At 40.4% G+C, this 19,003-nt stretch overlaps 1 protein-coding gene across 1 annotated transcript in view; it reads left to right on the plus strand.

Moving 5' to 3' along the window:
* Positions 1-19,003, plus strand: part of Hibadh (3-hydroxyisobutyrate dehydrogenase) — a 129,931-nt gene that overhangs the window by 15,452 nt on the left and 95,476 nt on the right. Inside the window, exon 4 of the mRNA XM_013024388.1 lies at positions 11,491-11,554. Coding sequence (XP_012879842.1) covers positions 11,491-11,554 — 64 coding nt within the window. The remainder of the gene's footprint in view (positions 1-11,490; positions 11,555-19,003) is intronic.

Here is a 19,003-nt window from a genome sequence, read left to right on the forward strand (position 1 = left end):
CATGAGATACACACATTATGATGACGACTATATGATTTTATATGGACTTGGGGAGAAACTAGAACCCATAATACACTGCTGGTATGGTGTAGAATGATACAGTCACTTTTGAAGAGCTCTGGAGTTTCTCAAGTAATTAAGTATAGAGATATGTGTAGCAATTGAACTCCTAGATATATACCCAAGAGAAGTGAAACATGTATCCACACAGCAAGTTCTGTATACCAGTATTATTCATAATAGCCAAAAGGTGGAAACAACTCAATTGTATTTAATGGATAAACAAAATGTATGCATACATTAGAATATTATTTATAATGAAAAAAATGAAGTGCTGATATTTGCTGCACCATAGATGAACTCTTAGAAAACAGGCTAAATGCAAGAAAATATGTTCTGGAGTTCCATTTCTGTAATAAGGAAATTTGCAGAGATGGAAGGCATATTAGCTGCTTCATGTGGAGGAGGAGATGGAGGAAGGTATAGAGAAGTAATAGTTCATGGATACATAATTCTTTTGAAAAGGGTGGCCCTGGTGATAGTTGTACATATTTGTGACTGTTGTTAAAGCCATCAAATAATATATCTTAAGTGGACAAGTTGTATAATATACAAATTATAGCTTAGTGAAGCCGTTAGAAGTGGGAAACTGGACATGACCCCAGCAAAAAAGATCTTTCTTTGCTCTTACCAAGCTCCAAGACAGATCACCATTTTGGAAACAGGGTGTTTAAAGATGGGAGTAAGACAAGAATCTTGAGATGATATCCTTCCTAAGTCTAACATGAAATGTCCTTCCAAGGGACATGAAGGGAGAAGACACAGTCACAGAAAGGCCATTGAAAATGGAGGTGGACTTTAAAGTTATTCTCCTGCAAATCAAGGAATGCCAGAAGCCACCAGTAGCTAAAAGAAGAAAGAAGAATCTTTTTTAGAGCTTTTGGAAGAAGCATAGCCCTGCTAATAATGTGATTTCAGACTTTTGCTCTCTAGAACTGCACATGAGTATGTATTTTTAATTTTTTAGTGGCACTGGAAATTCCTGCTTGCGAGGCAGAAACTCTACCATTTGAGTCATGCCTGAAGCTCCTTTTTGCATTGGTAATTTTTGAGATAGGTTCGCTTTTTATACCCAAACAGGCCTGGCCTATGATCCTTCTACTGGTGCTTTACATGTTGCTGTGGATGACACATGCATATCATTGCACGCAGCCATTATGCTGTGGTTGAGATTGCAAGCTGGAGTCACTACAGCTGGCTAAATTTCTGTTGTTTCCAGCACTGTGTTTGTGGCAATTTGTTGCTACAACTGTGTGAAACACAGCAAGTACTGGGACTCTATAAAATGTCTGGATTTGGAATCTGCCTTCACTATTTAGTATCTCTGCGATTTGGGGCAAGATTATTTTTTATTTTATTTCCTTTAATGTCTCCAAACCTTGGTTTCCTTTTTGTGAAATTAGGATTAAAAAAAATCCAACCATACCTTTTTCTTTTTTTTTTGGTCATGGGGCCTGAACTCTGGGACTGGGTGCTGTCCCTCAGCTCTTCAGCTCAAGGCTAGCGCTCTACCACTTGAGGACAGTGCCACTTGCAGCTTTTTTTGCATATGTGGTGCTGAGGAATCAAACCCAGGGCCTCATGTATGTAGGGCAAGGACTCTACCACTGAGCCACCTTCCCAGCTCAACCATACCTTTTTCGTAGGGATGTTAAGAGGATTAAATTAGTTAATATATAGAGAATTTAGAGTAGTGTTTGGCACATAGCAAATACTGTATGTCAGTGTTAGGTAGAAATATATATGTTTTTTTGCACTGTTGTATTCAGCTGTTACTTCTTTTTTGTTGTTTGTTTTGTTTTGTTTTTTGTTGGTCATGGGGCCTGAACTCTGGGCCTGGGCACTGTCCCTCAGCTCTTCATCTCAAGGCTAGTGCTCTACCACTTGAGCCACAGCGCCATTTTCGGCTTATGTGGTGCTGAGGAATTGAACCCAGGGCCTCATGCATGCAAGACAAGCCCTCTACCACCGAGCCACCTTCCCAGCCTAGCTGTTACTTCTTATGTATTACATTCTATTTAACAGACAATTTTTTTTTCCTCCTGAAAGTTACCTTTTGTTGTAATGATTGCTGTAGCTAAGATTCCTGTAAACTACCTTAGCAAAATAGGGGACAGGACCTTCATTAAATCACTAATTCAAAAGATATTTCTTGAGTACTTCCTGTGTGCCAGGCACTGGACTGTAGCCCATAAGAGTCATAGTTCTCATTATCTCGCCCATGTAATTGTAACCCCTCTGTACAGTATTTTCATAATAAAAAATAAAAATTATAAAAAAAGAGTCATAGTTCTTTGGGGACCAGTAGTGGGCATTAGATTATCAAAACACAAAAATGTGTGATTCCAAATTTAATAAGGAAGAAAAGGTAAAAGATCATACGAGTTTTGGTCTTGGGGCTTGAACTCTGGGCCTGGGTGCTGTCCCTGAGCTATTCAGCTCAAGGTGAACACTCTGCCCCAGTGCCACTTCCGGTTTTCTGGTGGTTAATTGGAAATAAGAGACTCACAGATTTTCTTGCCTGGGCTGGCTTTGAACCGTGATCCTCAGATCTCAACATCCTGAGTAGTTAGGATTACAGCCGTGAGCCACCCATGTCTGGCTTTTTAAAAAAAAATACAATATTTTAGTTGCAAGGCAGATTAGAGAGTTCTCTAGACATTTAGGTAGACAACTAGAGGATATGTAGGGTTTACTCAGGTTAAGAATGAGGTCAAAGGAGAATTTCTTCAATTCCATTTGATGAAGGTTTTTGAGTTAGGTTGGCAGTTGAAGCTTGAGTGCCTACCATAGGTCCCTAGCTTCCTTACTGCTGTAGTTAGACAAGTTGTTGGATATGACAAGGTGTTGGATGTGTCCCAGGTGGCAAGAGCTAATATTACAAGGAAAGTTCTATTAAAACAGTCGTTTGGTGCTGGGAATGTAGCTTAGTGATAGAGTGCTTGCTTAGCATGTATGAGTCCCTGGGTTCGGTTCTTTAGTACCACATAAATAGAAAAAGCTGGAAGTGGCACTGTGGTTCAAGTGGTAGAGTGCTAGCCTTGATTAAAAGGGACAGTACCCAGGCCCTGAGTTCAAGCCTCAGGACTGGCAAAAAAGAAATAAAATAAAGTAGTCATTTGGCTGTAATAATATGGCAGGACAGTTTTCAAGGAAGAAAGCTAAATAATTCTCTAGTCATGTTGTTTCTGATGAGAACTATAAAAATATTGTATACTCTTTGCTCACTATCTAGGAGAAATTTCTTGAAGTTCTTCAAGTTCCTTGAAGACAAGGAACTTAGAGTTCTGGAACATAGACTCAATTAATAGTTTTTCCTTCTTCCTTGTGATCAGATTAGCCAATAGTGCAGACTTGCTTTCCCTTCTTGTGCTGAGAAGCAACATCCAGTGGGAAATATTCTGTATGTGGGTCACACTAACGCAGGAAACCTAGAAGACAGAATCATGTTTTCCTACCTTCCGTGGCCTTCACATTGATTGTGTTAGTAGTGGTAATAAGAAGTGGGTAGAAGAATGAAATGTCCATGAATAAAGATTAAGGTTGAAGGTGCTAAAAAGCAATGGGCCTAAGGGTAAGTATCCGTTCATAATAAAAAATCTTTTCTTTTTTGGTGGTATTAGGGTTTGAACTCAGGGCCTTGTTTTTGGTAAGCAGGTACTCTACCATTTGAGCCATGCCTCTACTCTGAAAACTCTGGTTGATAAATAATTTATATTAGCAGGTTAGGAAATGTTTGGATAGTAACAGTGTCATTTGAACAACTATGAATTTCTGGGAGTTTGACTTTAAAATTACTACTAATCTGGATGAGTTAAATTCTGATATACTAAAATGTCAGTGTTACTGTTTTATGGCTACATTTAGTCTTAAAAAGTCTTGATTGAAAGCAAAAATGAATTTCATTCTATTGCTATAAAGCAAAGACAAGGCTGGAAATGAGATAGAAAAAAAAATGTCTAGCTGGGTGCTGGTGGCTCACCTCTGTAATCCTAGCTACTCAGGAGGCAGAGATATCTCCGTTCAAAGCCAGCCCGGGCAGGAAAGTCCATGAGATTCTTACTTCCAATAAACCGCCAGAAAACCAGAAGTGGTGCTGTGGCTCAAGTGGTAGAGTGCTAGCCTTGAGCTGAAGAGCTGAGGGACAGTGCCCAGGCCCAGAGTTCAAGCTCAATGACTGACCAAAAAAAAAAAAAAGTCTGTGATCTCTGTGCAAATCTTGAAACTTCTTGCCATTGCAAGAATGTTCTGAAGGGATTACAGGTTAAAAAGTTAGGAGTATCCATGAGTTGACACATACATTTAGTGACAGGCATCTATTTCCCCTCATTGCCCTCCCATGTTACTATTTAAAGTGAATGGGATGAGGTTGAAGCCAAGGAAAACAAGTAGTTTTTTTTTTTCCTCTCAAAGATTACAGAAAGATAGCATAGTTGACCTCTGAAGTTTCTGTGCTTTCAGGAGAAGATTTGCAGGGAACAAAAAGTTCCCAAATTGATATATCTAGCTCAAAGAATAATCAGCTGGTTCTCCAAGACCTTAAAGCAGTACATTTGACACTTCTATTTTGCTTTACATGACTATATTTAAACATTTTATTTTTGCCTTTAAATGCTTAGCTATTCTGATAGGGCATTTATAATTCATCTAATTTGTTATTTCTGGCCATAAAAATTTTGACTTTATTAACATTCCTTTATTATATCCTTTCTATTGGATTCTTAGATTTGACCAACAGCTCATCATCTGAACTTTTAGTGTTTTTTTTTCCTAAGAATGTAACTGATGATAATTATCAGGCCTTCATATATACTAGAAGTCAGGAATTGGTAAATTATAAACATAGGGGTTTAAGAACATAAATTTTTTTTCAAAATTTTTATTGTGATTAAGTGGTTACATAATTCCCCAAATTTCACAGTATTGTGGAATAGTGATGCTTAGTTAAAGTCACAAACACATTCTAACTTTCATGGAGCAAATTGTCTATCATGGTCTTTAACATTTATGAGTTCTGTGAGCTTTGCAGTGCAGTTATTGGGTGATATGTATATTCCTTTTGTTTTGCACAGCGTCTTTCCCACTCATTCCCTCCCTCCCATCGCTGCCATTGAGTTGCTTACTTAATTTTGATCAATGTCCAGTGCAGCTGATGGGTCCCGCTGTTGTATGTTTTTCCCTCTCGTTCTGTGTCGTTCTCCTAGTTTCCCTCCGGTGTGCACATATATACCATACATGTGATCAGCAGCATGGGGTTATTTTAGTAGTGATTCAACCAGATGAGTGGAAGTCCTTTGTTTCTTAAGTCTTGTTAATTTTGTCATATCACCTTACATTTTGGATTTAACATCCACTTATCAGAGAGACCGTGTGCCATTTGTCTCTTTGCTCTTGGCTTACCTCGCTCAACATGATTTCTTCTAGCTCCATCCATTTCCCTTCAAATGCCATTATTTTGCCCTTTCTAATGGCTGCATAATATTCTATTGTGTATACATACCACAATTTTTGGATCCATTCATCTGTGGTGGGACATCTGGGTTGTTTCCATATCCTGGCTATTGTGAACAGTGCTGCAATAAACATGGAGGTACATATGTCCTTGTATCCTGGTTCTTGTTGCTTAGGATAGATGCCTAGAAGTGGTATGGCTGGGTCATAAGGGAGGTCAATATTTAGCTTTCTGAGGACCCTCCAGACTACTTTCCAAAGTGGTCGTATAAGTGTACATTCCCACCAGCAGTGTAATAGGGTTCCTCTTTCTCTGCATGCCCTCCAGCATTTGTTGTTGACTGACTTGAGGATGTGGGCCATTCTGACTGGGGTAAGGTGGTATCTCAGGGTTGTCTTTATTTGCATTTCCTTCACAACTAGGTATGGTGAACATTTCCTCATGTGTTTCTTAGCCATTTTTATCTCTTCTTTTGAGAAGTCTCTCTTTAGTTCCTTTGCCCATTTAGTAATTGGTTTGTTAGGTTTGGGAGGGATTAGTTTCTTGAGTTCCCTGTATATACTGGATATTAACCCCTTGTCTGATATATTGCTGGTAAATATTTTTTTCCAGTTAGTTGGTTGTCTTTCTAGCTTGGTTGCTATAGCTTTAGCTGTGTAGAAACTTTTTATTTTAAGGTAGTCCCATTTGTCAAGTCTCTCTCTAATTTGTTGTGACCCTGGGACTCTGTTCAGGAAGTTCCTGCCTATAAGTTCAAGCGTCTCTCCTACTATGTCCTGCAGTAGTTTCAGAGATTCAGGTTTAATGTTAATCCATTTTGAGTTGATGTTGGTACAGGGTGATAGGCTGGGGTCCACTTTTAGTTTTCTGCATGTGGCTGCCCAGTTTTCCCAGCACCAGTAGTTGAAGAGGCTGTGTTTCTTCCACTGTATGTCTTTGGCTCCTTTGTCAAATATCAGCTGACTGTAGGCATGTAGTTTTATTTCTGGATCTTCTCTTCTATTCCATTGGTCTTCAGGTCTGTTTTTGTGCCAGTTCCATGCTGTCTTTGTTTTTTTTTTTTTTTTTTTTAACCAGTCGTGGGACCTGAACTCTGGGCCTGGGCGCTGTCCCTTAGCTCTTCAGCTCAAGGCTAGCGCTCTACCACTTGAGCCACAGCGCCACTTCCGGCTTTTTCTTTTTGCTTATGTGGTGCTGAGGAATCGAACCCAGGGCCTTGAGCATGCAAGGCAAGCACTCTACCACTGAGCCACCTTCCAAGCCCATCCATGCTGTCTTTGTTATTATGGTTCTGTAGTAGAGTTTGAAGGCTGGCATCTAGATCCCTCCCATGTTGTCTTTTTTGCCCAGAATTGTTTTGGCTATTCTAGGTCTTTTGTTGTTCCATATGAATTTTTGGACTGTTTTCTGTATTTCAGAAATGTACATCATTGGGATTTTAATAGGAATTGCATTGAATTTGTATATTAATTTTGGCAGTATTGCTATTTTCACTATATTAAGTCTACCTATTCAACATGGAAGGTCTTTCCATTTCCTAGTGTCTTCTGTAATTTCTTTCTTTTAAGTTTCTATAGTGTTCATTAAATAGTTTTTTTACATCTTTGGTTAGGTTAATTCCTAAATATTTTATTTAGGATTTTTGTGAATGGAGTTTATTTCCCTTTCTGCTTGTACATTGTCAGTGTACAGGAAGGTGACTGATTTTTGTGGGTTGATTTTGTATCCTGCTGCTTAGCCGAAGTGATTTATAATTTCTAAGAGTTTGGGGATGGAGTTTTTGGGATCATGAAGGTATAGTTTAACCTCTTCTTTCCCTATGTGGATCCCTTTAATGTCTTTTTCTTGCCTTATTGCCCTGGCTAAGGGTTCCAGGACTATATTGAAGAGAAGTGGAGACAGTGGGCATCCTTGCCTTGTTCCTGATTTTAGGAGAATTGGTTGTAGTTTTTCCTCATTAAGTATAATATTGGCTATTGGTCTGTCGTATATGGTTTTTATTGTTTTAAGGAATGTTCCTTCTATTCCTATTTTCTCCAGAGCTTTTAACATGAATGAATGTTGTTTTTCTGCATCTGTGGAGATAATCATGTGATTCTTGACCTTGGCTCTGTTGATGTGTTGGATTACATTTATTGATTTACGTATGTTAAACCATCCCTGCATCTCTGGGATGAAGCCTACCTGGTCGTAGTATATAATTTTTTTTTAAATGTGTTTCTGGATTCTGTTAGCTACATTTTTTTTAAGGATCTTTGCATCTGTGTTCATGAAGGAGATTGGTCTGTAGTTCTCTTTTTTGGCTAGGTCTTTGCCTAGTTTGGGTATGAGTGTGACATTGGCATCGTAGAATGAGTTTGGGATAGCTCCCTCCTCTGCTTCTCTGAAGAGCTTGAGGAGTACGGGTATTAGTTCTTCTTTAAAGGTCTTATAGAATTCTGTTGTGAATCCATCTGGTCCTGGGCTTTTCCTTGTTGGAAGACTTGTGATTGCTTCTTGTATCTCGTTGTAAGATATTGGCTTATTTAATTGTTTTACTTCTTCTTTGCTCAGTTTGGGCAACTTGTATTTCTCTAAAAATGCATCCATTTCTTCTAGGTTTTCTTTCTTTAGAGAGTATATCTTTTGGGTTTTTTTGTTTTTTGTTTTGGTCCAGTTGTGGGGCCTGAACTCTGGCCCTGAGCACTGTCCCTCAGCTCTTCAGCTCAAGGCTTGTGCCCTACCACTTGAGCCACAGTGCCACTTCCGGTTTTTTTCTTTTTGCTTATGTGGTGCTGAGGAATCGAACCCAGGGCCTCAGGCATGCAAGGCAAGTGCTCTACCATTGAGCCACCTTCCCAGCCCTAGAGAGTATAACTTTTGAAAATAGTCCTTTATAATTGTTTGGATATCTTGGGTACTTGTGATTTTTTTTTTTTCCTGTGGCATCCCTGATCTTGATAATTTGGGTTTCCTCTCTTCTTTTGCCAGTCCTGAGGCTTGAACTCAGGGCCTGGGCACTGTCCCTGAGCTTCTTTTGCTCAAAACTAGCACTCTAACACTTGAGCCACAGCACTACTTCCATATTTTTCTGTGTATATGGTACTGAGGAATTGAAACCAGGGCATCATGCATGCTAGGCAAGCACTTCACCACTAAGCCACATTCCCAGCCCAAGAACACAAGCTTTCAAATCAGATACTTGGGCCCAGATCCCAGCTCTGCCATATGCTAGCTGTTTGTCTTTAAGCAAATTACTTGATCTTTCTCCACTTATTCCTCTCCTTTGCTCTGGCTTAGTTCTATAGAGCCTGGCACATAGAAAGTACTATTTCTGCTGAGCACTGGTGGTCACACCTGAAATCCTAGCTACTCAGGAGTATGAGATCTAAGAATCATGGTTCCAAGCTAACCTGGGCAGGAAAGACTGTGAGACTCTTTTATCTCCAATAAACTACCCCCCAAAAGCCAGAAATAGATCTGTGGCTCAAGGGATAGAACAATAGCCTTGAGCAAAAGAAGCTCAAGGACAGCACCAGGTCTGAGATAAAGCCCCAAGACCAGCAAAAAAAGAACTATATCTGCTGCTGTCACTATTATTACCATGGTGGTGATGGTTGTATCTGTACTATATTTCTCCATGCTTATTTTTCCCCAACACCATGCATAGAAGTACACTTTTGTCATGGCTGAGTTACCAAATCTATGTCCAAAGTGCTTGGGAAGAGAATTGTAGATCTTATTTTATTTGTTTGTTTGTTCTTTTTTAAATCAGTCCTAGGGCTGAGCACTGTCCCTGAGCTTCTTTTTGCTCAAGGCTAGCACTCTACCACCTGAACCACAGTGCCACTTCCAGTTTTTTCTATTTATGTGGCTCTGAGGAATTGAACCCAGGGCTTTATGCATGCTAGACAAACACTCTACTGCTAAGCTACATTCTCAACCCTGTAGATGTTACTTTAGATGAAAGAACAGTGATCAAAGTTAAAAAAGTAGGAGCTAAGGTGGTATGACAACAGCCTTGCTTTAAGGATCTATTCTTTTTTTTTTCCTCTCCATTCCATTTTTACTTTGTAGAAGAGACTTGTTTTTCTTTGTACAAACTTGTGGTTCATTTTCATTGTTTAGGATTTTCCTTGGAGATGCTCTGATCCATACCAAAAGTCTCGTACATATGCATAATTTCTGTGTTTGTTTTCTGGCTAATTTTTAGGCTTAATTAGATCCTCTTTTCTTATGTTTTCTCCTTAAAAGTTTGAAAACCATTTTGTTGTTCTTGGGTTGGCACATTGTGAGATGTTTGGTTAAGTAAATCTTTTGTGACCGAATCTGCCATCTACTTAGCTCTTATTAAATGAGAACTTTAAAAGCTTCTTGCTGAGAGGACTTTATCATTACTGACCAAATATTTCAAGATGTAGGCACAAACCATTTTTGTCAATTTTCAAATGCAGTGTAATTTTGAAGGTGTGCATCTCCACTTTGAAAGTTTAAATAATGTAAGAGTGATTAAGTTTAACAAGGTTTTGTTCATGCCATTTCTTTGCAAGTTTCTGTTTCCAGTTTGCTTACTTTGAAACAGTGCTGAACATAGGTGATTTTTGTCTAGAAGAGACAGTAATTTTTCTCTAATATAAGTAACTTAGAAAAGTTGTCTCCTAATGAAGATGTAAAAACAAAGTATGGCATCTTCAGATTATTCTTGGCTCTTTTTGTTTATTCCTCCAGCAAAGCAGATTTTATCTACTGTATTCTTTACTGTACTTTATTCTTTCTATTACACATTTGTTGGTGATGCATGCTAGCATATGGATGAATTAAAAGTCCAAAGGAATTGACTCTTCCATGGGAACTGGTCTCCTATAGTCAAAGTTGAGATAATAGAGAAGTAGAATCATTTTAATTAGTAGTAGTTCAAAATAAGATGAATGGCATCAGTAGATTTTTTTCTGGACAAATCCCATCAGTCAGGCTGGGGATTGTTGAGAGCTACAAAGGTACTGAAGACCTGAATTTTGCAAGTCCTGTGAATTTGTCCATTTGTACTGTCTCATTGCAGGCTCTTCAGTTCCCATTAGCCCCTTTTCACACGACCAGTCTTCCTAGGATTTAAGGTTACTACATATGAAAAATATTTCTAAGCTTCTTTCTATTTTGATGATAAAGATAACCTATGTAACTTATACTATTTATACTTTTATACTTACACTATTTTTTGGGAAGCTGCAGCTAGAGAGATTTAGTGATTTGCACCAAATCGCACTTGACTTCTTGGCTGAGCTGTAACTAAGTCTGGGTCTCTGTCTTCTCTAAATTAGTATTCCTTTCTTTGATTCATGCAGTCTTTCCTATTCACTCAATTAGCAAATGTAATAGAAAGGAATCTAATTAGTTTGGCTGCTAAAGGGTTTTGTGGATAGTGTCAGATTGGCAAGGAGGTTCTCTCCCCCCCCCCCAGCTTTTGAGTTGTGGCCAAATTTTGTCAGTTATTTCAGAGTTTTGAAGGCATCACATCAATTTGAATTTCTAACTGTCTAAGAAACATGCCTCTGTAGTGCAAATTAGAGACTTACTGTAGTGTACCAAATAGTCATTAGATATAGAGACGTTGTGGTAAGGGTAGCGGTGCCATTCCAACTGTTACTATCAGTGTGTATTTTTTCCAGGCCTGTGAGCTTTTGACACTACTTTGCTTTATAATTGAGGGGTTAGCAGTACTCTGGCAAACCAAGCATCCTCAGAAGCAGATGCTAGGGATGCAGGGGGCTGATGATTACACCATGTACTTGGCAGTTGGATGAATTGGCACTGCCATATCATAGGCATGAAAAGCTTGGAGTTGTGAGGTATGTAGCTGAGGTGAGGTATGGTCTGCAAGCTAATTGTTGGTCCCTGTTAGGGGCCCTTTCAAGGAGTTATTTAAATGGAACTGACTTTCTTTCAATGAAAGAAACCCCCATTTCCTAAAAGGAAGCTTGAAATTGACTTTTAAACTTTAGAGATTACTGATATCCCTGGAAGATATAGAGATGGAGCTGCAGTAGAAAGAAAGGCCACTGAAAGGTACGCCATCATTTTGAATTTTATTTACTTTGTTAAAGTGGGAAATCAGCTCTCGAGATAGTTCAGGAGTAGAGAATTAGTGTCTCTTCCCTACCTCCCTTTCCTCTCTGCCTTTGTCCTTCTCCTCTCTCTGTCCTTCTCTTCCTTTTCCCTCACTCCTATTCTCCTCTCCCTCCTCATGTTTCTTTTCTTCCATATATATATATATATATGTAAAGATACTGTACAGAGGGTCTTCCTTTGGTTTTTTTTTTTTTTGGTTGGTTGTGGGTCTTGAACTCTGGGCCTGAGTGCTGCCCCTCAGCTCTTCAGCTTAAGGCTAACGCTGTACCACTTGAGCCGCAGCACTACTTGCAGTTTTCTGGTGGTTAATTGGAGATAATAGTTTCATGGACTTTCTTGTCTGGGCTGGCTTTGAACCATGATCCTCAAATCTTAGCCTCCTGAGTAGCTAGGATTACAGGTGTGAAGCACCAGCACCTGGCTTTCCTTTTATTTATTTACTTATTTTTATTTTTTATTCTAGGTCTCATATGCAGCCCAGGCTGACAGCTGCCATATAGCCTAGGCTGGTGTCAAACTCCTCAGTGTTGTGATTACAGGCATGTACAAGTCTTGAGCTATGTGTCTCTTAAGTAAACTTGAGCTGTTGCCAGGAAATAGTAGACTCTTTGAATATTAGTGTTTATTTGTATAGAAAAAAATTCATGTAATTAAATATTTATTTGTAATTTGTTGGAAATATTTTGAATTTTTTAAATTATTTGTGGCAGATCTGTTTATATGTCATTATATATCAATATACACATTCAGTGTACTTCAGTGTGGTTTCTAAAATGCTGTATTTTTAGACTGAAATTTGTTTTAGAAGCTAAGATGGTCTATAATGTTATTTCCTACGTTATTAATTCACAAAATGTTAAAATATTGGATTATGTGGATTTTTTTTTCTTTTGGTCGGTCATGGGGCCTGGGCACTGTCACTCAGCTTGTCAGCTCAAGGCTAGCACTCTACCACTTGAGCCACAGTGCCACTTCTGGCCTTTTCTGCTTATGTGGTGTTGAGGAGTCAAACCCAGGGCCTCATGCATGCAAGGCAAGCACTCTACCACTGAGCCACCTTCCCAGCCCCAATTATGTGGAATTTTAAAGAATGATTTGCAAAAATGCTTTACTCAGAATTTAATTCAGAAACTGATAATCTTTTATGGAAAATTGAAATGTAATTTTTTTGCTTATATTTAGATTATACAGTGTATTTGACTTTCCATTCTTCAAAACATGTATCAAACACATTAAAAAACATGGACACTTCAACTACATAAAAACAAGGGATATTGTCATACCTAAAATGCTTATCTATCAAGTTTTTTTTAGTAGAAAATGTATCAGTTCATGTACATCATGTATGTTGAAATAAGTCAGTTTTTGCTTACATAAATTATTCTGGAGAGAGGTCTTCAATTATCTACTTGATGGTCCTTTGTCCTTTATTTATTTATTTTGTCAGTTGTGGGGCTTGAGCTCAGGGCCTCTTAATGCTCAGGGCTAGAGCTCTACTGCTTGAGCCACAATGCCACTTGTGGTTTTTGAGTGGTTAATTGGAGATAAGAGTCTCACATGGACTTTACTGCCCCAGCTGACTTTTTTTTTTGGTTAGTCCTGGAGTCTGAACTCTGGGCCTGGGCACTGTCCCTCAGCTGTTCAGCTCAAGGCAGCGCTCTACCATTTGAACCACAGTACCACTTCCAGCTTTTTCTGCTTATGTAGTACTGAGGAATTGAACCCAGGGCCTCATGCATGTGAGGCAAGCACTCTACCACTGAACCCTCCCAGCTGGCTTTGAACTGCAGTCTTCAGATCTCAGCCTCCTGAGTAGCTAGGATTACAGACATGAGCCACCAGCCCCTGACTGCCTTAGCTTCACTTTTTCTTTTCTTTTCTTCTCTTTTTTTTTTTTCAGGTAAGGGGTAGGTTTATTCATGGTTCTGTCTGGCACCAGGTCACGTTGGCCCTCCACGCGGCTGGGAAAGGCCTGGGAAAGAGGTGGGAAAGAGCTAGAAAAGAGCTAAAAAAGAGAAGAGAGAGCTGGGAAAGAGCTGGGAAAGAGAGGTGGGAAAGAGCTGGGAAAGAGCTGAGAAGGAAAGTGCTGAGAAAGAGCGTCTGGGCCTGGGCTAGGCCTTATCTAGAGAATGGGCGGAGAAAGGTGTGGCCACATCAAATTCAGATGTGACCTCAGCGGATGCAGATGTGACCTCTTCCAGGTGTCCCAGTTGCCTAGGTAATGCACGTACTGGGTGGAGACTTTGCTGCGAGGAGGGTGGAGTCTGCTGGTCATCCAGGAGCGGACCTTACATTCCAGCCTTTTAATAATCATGAAATAGGGCGCAAATTCTCTCTGGCTACTTCCTGCTGACAAGAGGTGTTGACATTAGGGGTGAAAGGCTGGAATTTGGTCCCCTCTCAGAGAAGGCAGCAAGCAGCAGCTGTCCCTTGGTGGTGTGAGTCCTTAGATGAAGTCTGGAGAAGTCTCATGAGGCATTGAGGGGCTGGAAAAAAATACTAGAGAACAAATAAATGGCAAGAGGAAGGACTTGGGGCTGAAAAATGTTGGTAGAAATGTCCCTATCTGGTGACAAGGTAGAGGAGAATTCAGGTAACAAAGGCAAGAATGTAAATTCCTGTTCAGTTAATAGGTAGACAGGTATAGACATTGGATGGGCAGGCTTCTTCTACTGACCTCCCGGCTCTGGTTAATTTTGAAAGGGCAGGCACAAAGTAGCTGATGTGACATCATCTCCTCTTACTCTTCTCCATGTTCCCTTGTTCTTCAGACTGGCTGAGTCTAGGTGCTCATTGCTGGGATGGCTTATCCCAGTTGGTATTCAAGGGGGTTTGAACTCAAGGCCTGAGCACTGTCCCTGAGCACTTCTGCTCAAGGCTAGTGTTCTACCACTTTGAGTTACAGTACCACTTCCATTGTTTGGCTGGTTAGAGATAAGAGTCTTGAGCCATGCTTCCAGCCTGGCTCTTTGCAGGTTAGTTGGGAGATGGAGTCTTAGGGATTTTTTAGCCTGGGCTGGCTTTGAACTGCAATCTTTGCCACAAAAGCCCTTTATTATTTCCAATTAAAGCAACTAGGAGATCAAATAAAATAGAACTTATCTGGTCCTTACCAAGAATTGACCAACAAATATTCTGCAATGACAAAACTTGTTAGATATGATGAAAATTTTAGCGCAGATAGGCCCAGTATTTTAGAACCACATAATCAGTAGTAAAATACACAACACAAAACAAAAAAGGCAAAACTCAAAACCTAAAATTTTGACAACAATATGTAGACATCTTTGCTAACAAAGCACATCAAATGGTTGGGCCTCAGTTACCAGGGCCTGTGAAAAGAGCAACTTGTTAGCAAGGTACCTTAGAATAGATGGATGGAGTGGTAAGCTTGGTGGAAGGTTAAGGGTCAGATGGGGCCAAACCCTTAACTCACCATGTGGCCAGGATGGCGAACTCAAGATGGCGAATTTCTGAAAGAATGCAAAGAGACCCTGAACAAATAGATCAAGCCTACATTGGCTAGCCTTTGAGAGGAAACCTAGAGGGGGGTCCCCAGGACCCAGCCTGCATCGCACTCTTCAGGGCACAAGCCAAAATGTTGTAGAAAAGAGAATAGGAGAGATAGGGAAAGTTGGACATGAATGGCAGAGAGAGAGCAAAGAGAGCCCGAAAGTAAACAGACTTCTGACCATTTACCATTGCAGTAGCAAAAACTGTCTACATCTGAGAATGGCATAAAATGAGGCGCTCTGGCTTTCCAGGGAGCGCAGGAGGCATTTCAAAGGGGTTTCACGGCTCAGGTGTGACTCGCAGCACCCCATTAAATGTGTAGGAGAGTCAGTCTGGTGAGTGAAGGAGAGCTGACCAGGCAGAAGCGGCGTTCCGACTTCCCCCAGAGCCTTCTAGAGAGAAATGGCCAAGCCCCCAAAACCAAGCGTCCTCAGCTTCGGAGGTGACCGGCTAAAAGGCTGTAGGAGCTCTTGGGTGTGGCACCACGTCTGGACAGAGACTGACCAACAGAGAACCAGAGAGAGTAGTTTCACTCACCAGAGTAGAGAAGTGGTGTGGATGTGGATGTGAAGGCCAGCAATGGTATGCATGTGCTGTGTCCGCAGCAGACATACCGGTTTGCAAAAGGCCATCAGAACTGTGGGTATTCCTCAGAGCAAAAAGGGAAAAGCAAACAAAAAAAGAAAAAAGAGGAAAAAAACGGAGAGGAATCCCACGTATCCTGACTTTAAGCCCTTTATCCGAGTCACGGCACCATTAATGTTAGGTTTTTAGAAAGGTAGCTGAGTAAGAACAGCACCACACACATAGTATTCAGGTAAGGGGTAGGGTTATTCATCGTTCTGGCTGGCACCAGGCCACGTTGGCCCTCCCTGCGGCTGGGAAAGGCCTGGGAAAGGCCTGGGAAAGACCTGGGAAAGAGGTGGGAAAGGGGTGGGAAAGAGCTGAGAAAGAGCTAGAAAAGAGAAGAGAGAGGTGGGAAAGAGAGGTGGGAGAGAGCTGGGAAAGAGAGCTAAGAGAGCTGGGAAAGAGCTGAGAAGGAAAGAGCTCTTCTCTTCTCTTCTCTTCCTTCCATTCTTTTCTCTTGGGGTTGTCCAGTCTTGGGGTCTGAACTCTGGGCCTGGGCGCTGTCCCTCAGCTCTTCAGCTCAAGGCTAGCGCTCTACCACTTGAATCACAGCGCCACTTCTGGCTTTTTTCTGCTTATGTGGTGCTGAGGAATCAAATCCAGGGCCTCATGCATGCGAGGCAAGCACTCTACCACTGAGCCAACTTCCCAGTCCCTCTCTTTTTGATGAAGGAAAGGCATTAGAGAGACTTCTAAGTAGGATGGATTCCTTGAAGGAGAATTTGGATCTGAATGAACTCTTGGTCTTTTCTGATCTCTTTGGTTGCTAATAGTAGGCAACCAAAGTATCAAGTTGTAATATAATAAATCTAGAGCTGAGAGAAGGAGGAGAGGGTCAGAGATTGTGTGTGTGTACCCATGTGTACACCAACACAACTTTATAGTATGCTTATGGTCATTTTAAAGCGGGTGCATTGATGCTTGTATATGTGTTTCTCCTGTATATATAGTATATATAATTTTATGTAGTTTACACATGTGTTCTAGTAACTCATACTTGCCAGTCTTCCTGGTGGTCAACTCAGTCATGGCTTTGTGTCCTGATCTTGATCTTTTCTTTTTCAAAACACATGATTTTTTTTTTTTTTGGTCGGTCATAGTTCTTGAACTCTGGGCCTCTGTGCTGTCCCTCAGCTCTTCAGCTCAAGGCTAGTGCTCTACCACTTGAGCCACAATGCCACTTCCGGTTTTCTGGTGGTTAATTGGAGATAAGAGTCTCATGGACCTTTTTGCCCAGGCTGACTTTGAACCATGATCCTTAGATCTCAGCCTCCTGAGTAGCTAGGATTACAGGTGTGAGACACCTGTACCTGGCTTCAAAACACAACTATTTTTTGTTCAGAAATTTCTTTTGGGATCTGGTGCCAGTGGTTTATACCTCTGATCTTAGTTACTTAGGAGGCTGAGTGTGAGGATTGCAGTTTGAAGCCAACTGGTTCATGAGACACTTATCTCCAGTTAGCTAGAAAAAAGCAAGAAGTGGAGCTGCGGTTCAAGTGGTAGAATAAAAAAGCCAAGGGATAGCATTCTGGCCTTAAGTTCAAGCCCCAATACAAAACAAAACAATAAAAAGAAGAAAGTATTATTATTATTTTTTTAGCTCTGAAAATAGAGACTGGCGGATGGTGGGGATTAGTTTGAGAATTTGCTGAGTTTTATAATTGGATGGTTGTACTACATTATTATTGTTGTTGTTGTTATTATTATCAGAGTATGTACAGTAGGCCTTTGGTATCTTCAGGTCTATGATTGTAAGGAGACTGCCCTTGAGGGAAAACCATGAATGTTTAGGATAAATGGAGTTTAGTATGGTAATATGGATGCTTGTTAACTTTTCCTACAGCACTGCTCAACTTCCATTAATGACATCTTTCAACACTTTATCACTTAAGTATATCCACTTTTTTGTATATATTTTTTTATTGTAAATATATTGTACAGAGTGGTTACAGTTACATGAGTAAGTTAATGAGTACATTTCCTGTCGAGCATTGTTACCTCCTTCTTTGTTTTTCCCCTACCATTCCTTCCCTCCCCACCTATTTGACTCCTCTCTTCTCCCCTTCCCCTCCCCCCACCTCAGTTGTAAAGTTCATTTTCAACATAGTGTCTTGTACATCTTATTGTTACAATGGATCATCCTGTATCCTTATTTAAGCATTTTGTTATTTCCCTTCCCCTCCCCAAATTAGAAAAATGTATATATAAGATGCAGGGCACCAGAATAAAATATAGTGAAAACGGATTATACCATGGAGGAAGAACATACAAAAGAAACAAAAAAAAATCATATACATTAAAAACAACAGCAAGAAAGATAAAACTACTTTTGCCTTGCTTTATGGGCATCTTTGGTGCAATTCAGAACAGAGAAAAACTCAGCAAATTACCTAGTGATTTAAGCACTACTGACTGCGTAATGCATGTACAGAAATATAAAATTTCTGTTTTTGAAAAATCTTTATTGAACTGGGTGTTGGTGGCTCATGCCTGTAATCTTAGCCACTCAGGAAGCTGAGATCTGAGGATCAAGGTTCAAAGCCAGCCCGGGCAGGAAAGTCTGTGAGACTCTTACCTACAATTAACCACCATAAAACTGGAAGTGGTGCTATCATTCAAGTGGTAGAGGGTTAGCCTTGAGCTGAAGAGCTCAGGGACACAATGTAGAGAGTTCAGATGCCCAGAGTTCAAGCCCCACGACTGACAAAAAAAAAGAAAAAGAAAAATCTTTCTTGTTTAAAATCTATTATGTTTTGACAGCACTTGGTTAAATCTGCAAATAAGGCTGGACTATTTGGTTTTTGCCTCTATCCTATCAACTTCCTTCATACTTTAAAATTAACAGATTTGATTCCACATACACTGTTTTAATAAGTACAAGAAGTGGACATTTTATTTTAATCAGTAAACTTCTTCTTTTTTTTTTTTTGGTTTTGTTGTTATTGTTGGTCATGGGGCTTGAACTCTGGGCCTGGGCACTGTCCCTCGGCTCTTCAACTCAACTCTACCACTTGAGCCACAGTGCCACTTCTGGTTTTTTTGGTGGTTAATTGGAGATAAGAGTCTCACGGACTGGGGCTGGGACAGTCGCTTAGTGGTAGTGCGCTCGCTTTGCATGCTTAAGGCCCTGGGTTTGATTCCTCAGCACCATATAAGCAGAAAAAAAAAAGCTGGAAGTGGCGCTGTGGCTCAAGTGGTAGAGTGCTAGCCTTGAGCTGAAGAGCTGTGGGACAGCACCCAGGCCAA

Source organism: Dipodomys ordii, unplaced genomic scaffold (assembly GCF_000151885.1).
Source record: "Dipodomys ordii isolate 6190 unplaced genomic scaffold, Dord_2.0 Scaffold76, whole genome shotgun sequence".
NCBI classification, from domain to species: domain Eukaryota; kingdom Metazoa; phylum Chordata; class Mammalia; order Rodentia; family Heteromyidae; genus Dipodomys; species Dipodomys ordii.